Raw genomic sequence first — 2298 nt, 5'->3', positions numbered from 1 at the left:
GCACTTCGTTTTCCTTCCCCGGCTTGACAGAGACCTCCAAACTTTTACCGAGGGTTGGAACAATCACCCTCTACGCACAGAGGGTAACATGACACCCCAGCAGTTGTGGGACTTAGGACTGCTGCACAACAGAACAAATGGGGATGTAAATGTAAGTCCAGAAATGGTACTCAGTTTTTAAACAAGATTTCTTACAAATTGCAAAAATCTGTTGTTTTAATGTAGGAACATCCAGACCTCAACATAGATTGGCAGAGTGCTTTACACCATGTTGAGACTGATCAGCAAACCGGACTGGTTGTTCCGGAATTCCCCTCTCCTCTAAATGACCATGAAATGATAGAGCTTCAAGCCATTGTGGATCCCACAGCCCCTTCTGACTCCTATGGTCGAGACATATTCTGTTGCTGTATTCAGATCTTCCAGTAAATACAGTGTAAGTACAAACATTAAAATGTTAAAATCTTTTAAACCTTTTTTTTAAAAAAATACTTCTTTTAAGTTTAGAGTATTATCAAATAATATTTTAAAAAAAAACACAATTCCGTTGTACATTTGTCCAGCAGTGTCTTAAGTGACAGACTCAGTTATGTTTAGTTAGAAAATCAAACAAGAAAATAAAAACAATTCTTATTAATTGTCTATCATAAGCAAGATCCCATATAAAGCTGAACATTGTTTTTCAGCTTGAAAGGAAGTCTTTAGAATGATTTCAATCAACAATGTTTACAGTATGTAATATTCAAATACATTTCACTATACTCAGCAGTAGGCATAATTTAGATTTAGCAACCAAACAAAGAGATTGTAAGTCACAGCTGATGTTTTATTAGTCTTTTGAGCAAACACGTTTTAATCAACATTCACACAACACTAAGCTTATAACTTTTACACATCAGTCCTGTACTGAATCAGATCCTTTCTCAAAGAAACTGGTGTTAATGTAACTTTTACACTTTTGTGAATTCCTGACCCATGTGGAATGCTTCCAGAAGAACACATTTAAAGTCCTCATATGATCTCATGTGTTGAACTGGGAATGTTATTGTGTTAATGCATGCAGCCACAGAAGGATAACAGATTTTGTGTGGACCGTATTGTGATTCACACTCGTGAAGGAACTGCACAGTTATTTGAAATTTCTTCCTCTCCTCTTGCAGAACAGGAATATGGGCCTGTCCTGTAATCCATTGCAAGAAGGCTCTTGGAGACAGTGACGAGCCATTCTCAGACAATGAGGATTCACCTAAAAGAAACACAAAGTCACAAAGTGACAAAGACCTCATTTATAATCTTATGTATTCACATGTCATTTATGTTTAAAAAAGTAAAAAAAAAAAGAAAGGTAGAAAAAGTCAAAACATTTTGCTAAGAGGATCATAGAACATGTATAACTTAGCAACTCTCAAATAACAAAAAGAGCCACTACCTTGCTCGAGTTCCTGTAGAAAATCCTGAAAGTGATTCATCAAGTCAACCTCAGATTGTTCCTTGTTAGAACCCTTTTCACTAAATTCAGCTTGGCAGACAGAGATGATGAAGTCTGCATCTGCCTGTCAAGAGAAGAACGTTAAGCTATCTGTCGTAGACAACCATGTATCACCACATGTATAGCTATAATTTCTGCATAGTGATGATATAGACAATTACTTTAAATATCATTTTTCAATTTATAGCTACATTAACTAATCTGTCAAAAGTACTTTTACACTTCAATAAAATACATTTTGAACACCTACAGTCTCCTGTTGACTTTGCTGAAAATTAGGTCGATGACAGGGAACCCCCTGTTTTTTTGTTTTCTAAAAAAAAAAATCTTTAACAGTTAAAGATGAATCTTACATTTTTAATATGTGTTCTGCCTTTTGATGCATCTTTCTTGCAATGTAAAAATGTACACTAGGGTGATTTACACTATTTATTGAAAGTTAAAATTTCCCCAACAAATCATTTTACATGTGAGGAAAAGAGGTTAGGCGTGAATTAACCGAAAGTACAAAAGTCAACCCAGTCTCATGGGAAAATGTACCCCCACTACGTTGGTCCACACTGCAAAACGTAGTGGAGGTACATTAATGGCCATTTTTTTGTGGTACTGTTACGTTTCTTCTGCCTATACGCTTTCTATTGTTTTACGTCCTAGTCACGTGACTTTCAAGATTCCAGCTGGGAGAAGAAAAAAAATAAATATATGGCCGACATTCGCTCATTTTTTTGTGGAAAGATTAATGACTTGAGTTTGTTTTTGCATTAAAATGAGTTTTGATTATATTTCTAGTGAGAAATGTATAGTTTGTT

General features: G+C 35.3%; 1 protein-coding gene and 1 long non-coding RNA gene across 2 annotated transcripts in view; one reads left to right on the top strand and one right to left on the bottom strand.

Moving 5' to 3' along the window:
* The first annotated feature begins 9 nt into the window (after window positions 1-9).
* On the top strand, window positions 10-1270 carry LOC107094902. Its single transcript, XR_001481704.1, has 3 exons — window positions 10-151; window positions 226-436; window positions 1161-1270. It is a non-coding gene; the product is annotated as an uncharacterized LOC107094902 (long non-coding RNA).
* The window catches only part of LOC107094901, an 11956-nt gene continuing 10427 nt past the window's right edge, over window positions 770-2298 (bottom strand). The window contains exons 13-14 of the mRNA XM_015390792.1: window positions 1430-1553; window positions 770-1246 (exon numbers count right to left, since the gene is read on the bottom strand). Of these exons, the coding sequence (XP_015246278.1) occupies window positions 951-1246; window positions 1430-1553 (420 nt within the window). The 3' untranslated portion in view covers window positions 770-950. The remainder of the gene's footprint in view (window positions 1247-1429; window positions 1554-2298) is intronic.

Source organism: Cyprinodon variegatus, unplaced genomic scaffold, assembly GCF_000732505.1.
Source record: "Cyprinodon variegatus isolate N-32 unplaced genomic scaffold, C_variegatus-1.0 Scaffold513, whole genome shotgun sequence".
NCBI lineage: Eukaryota > Metazoa > Chordata > Actinopteri > Cyprinodontiformes > Cyprinodontidae > Cyprinodon > Cyprinodon variegatus.
This window is presented reverse-complemented; position numbering and strand designations above follow the sequence as displayed.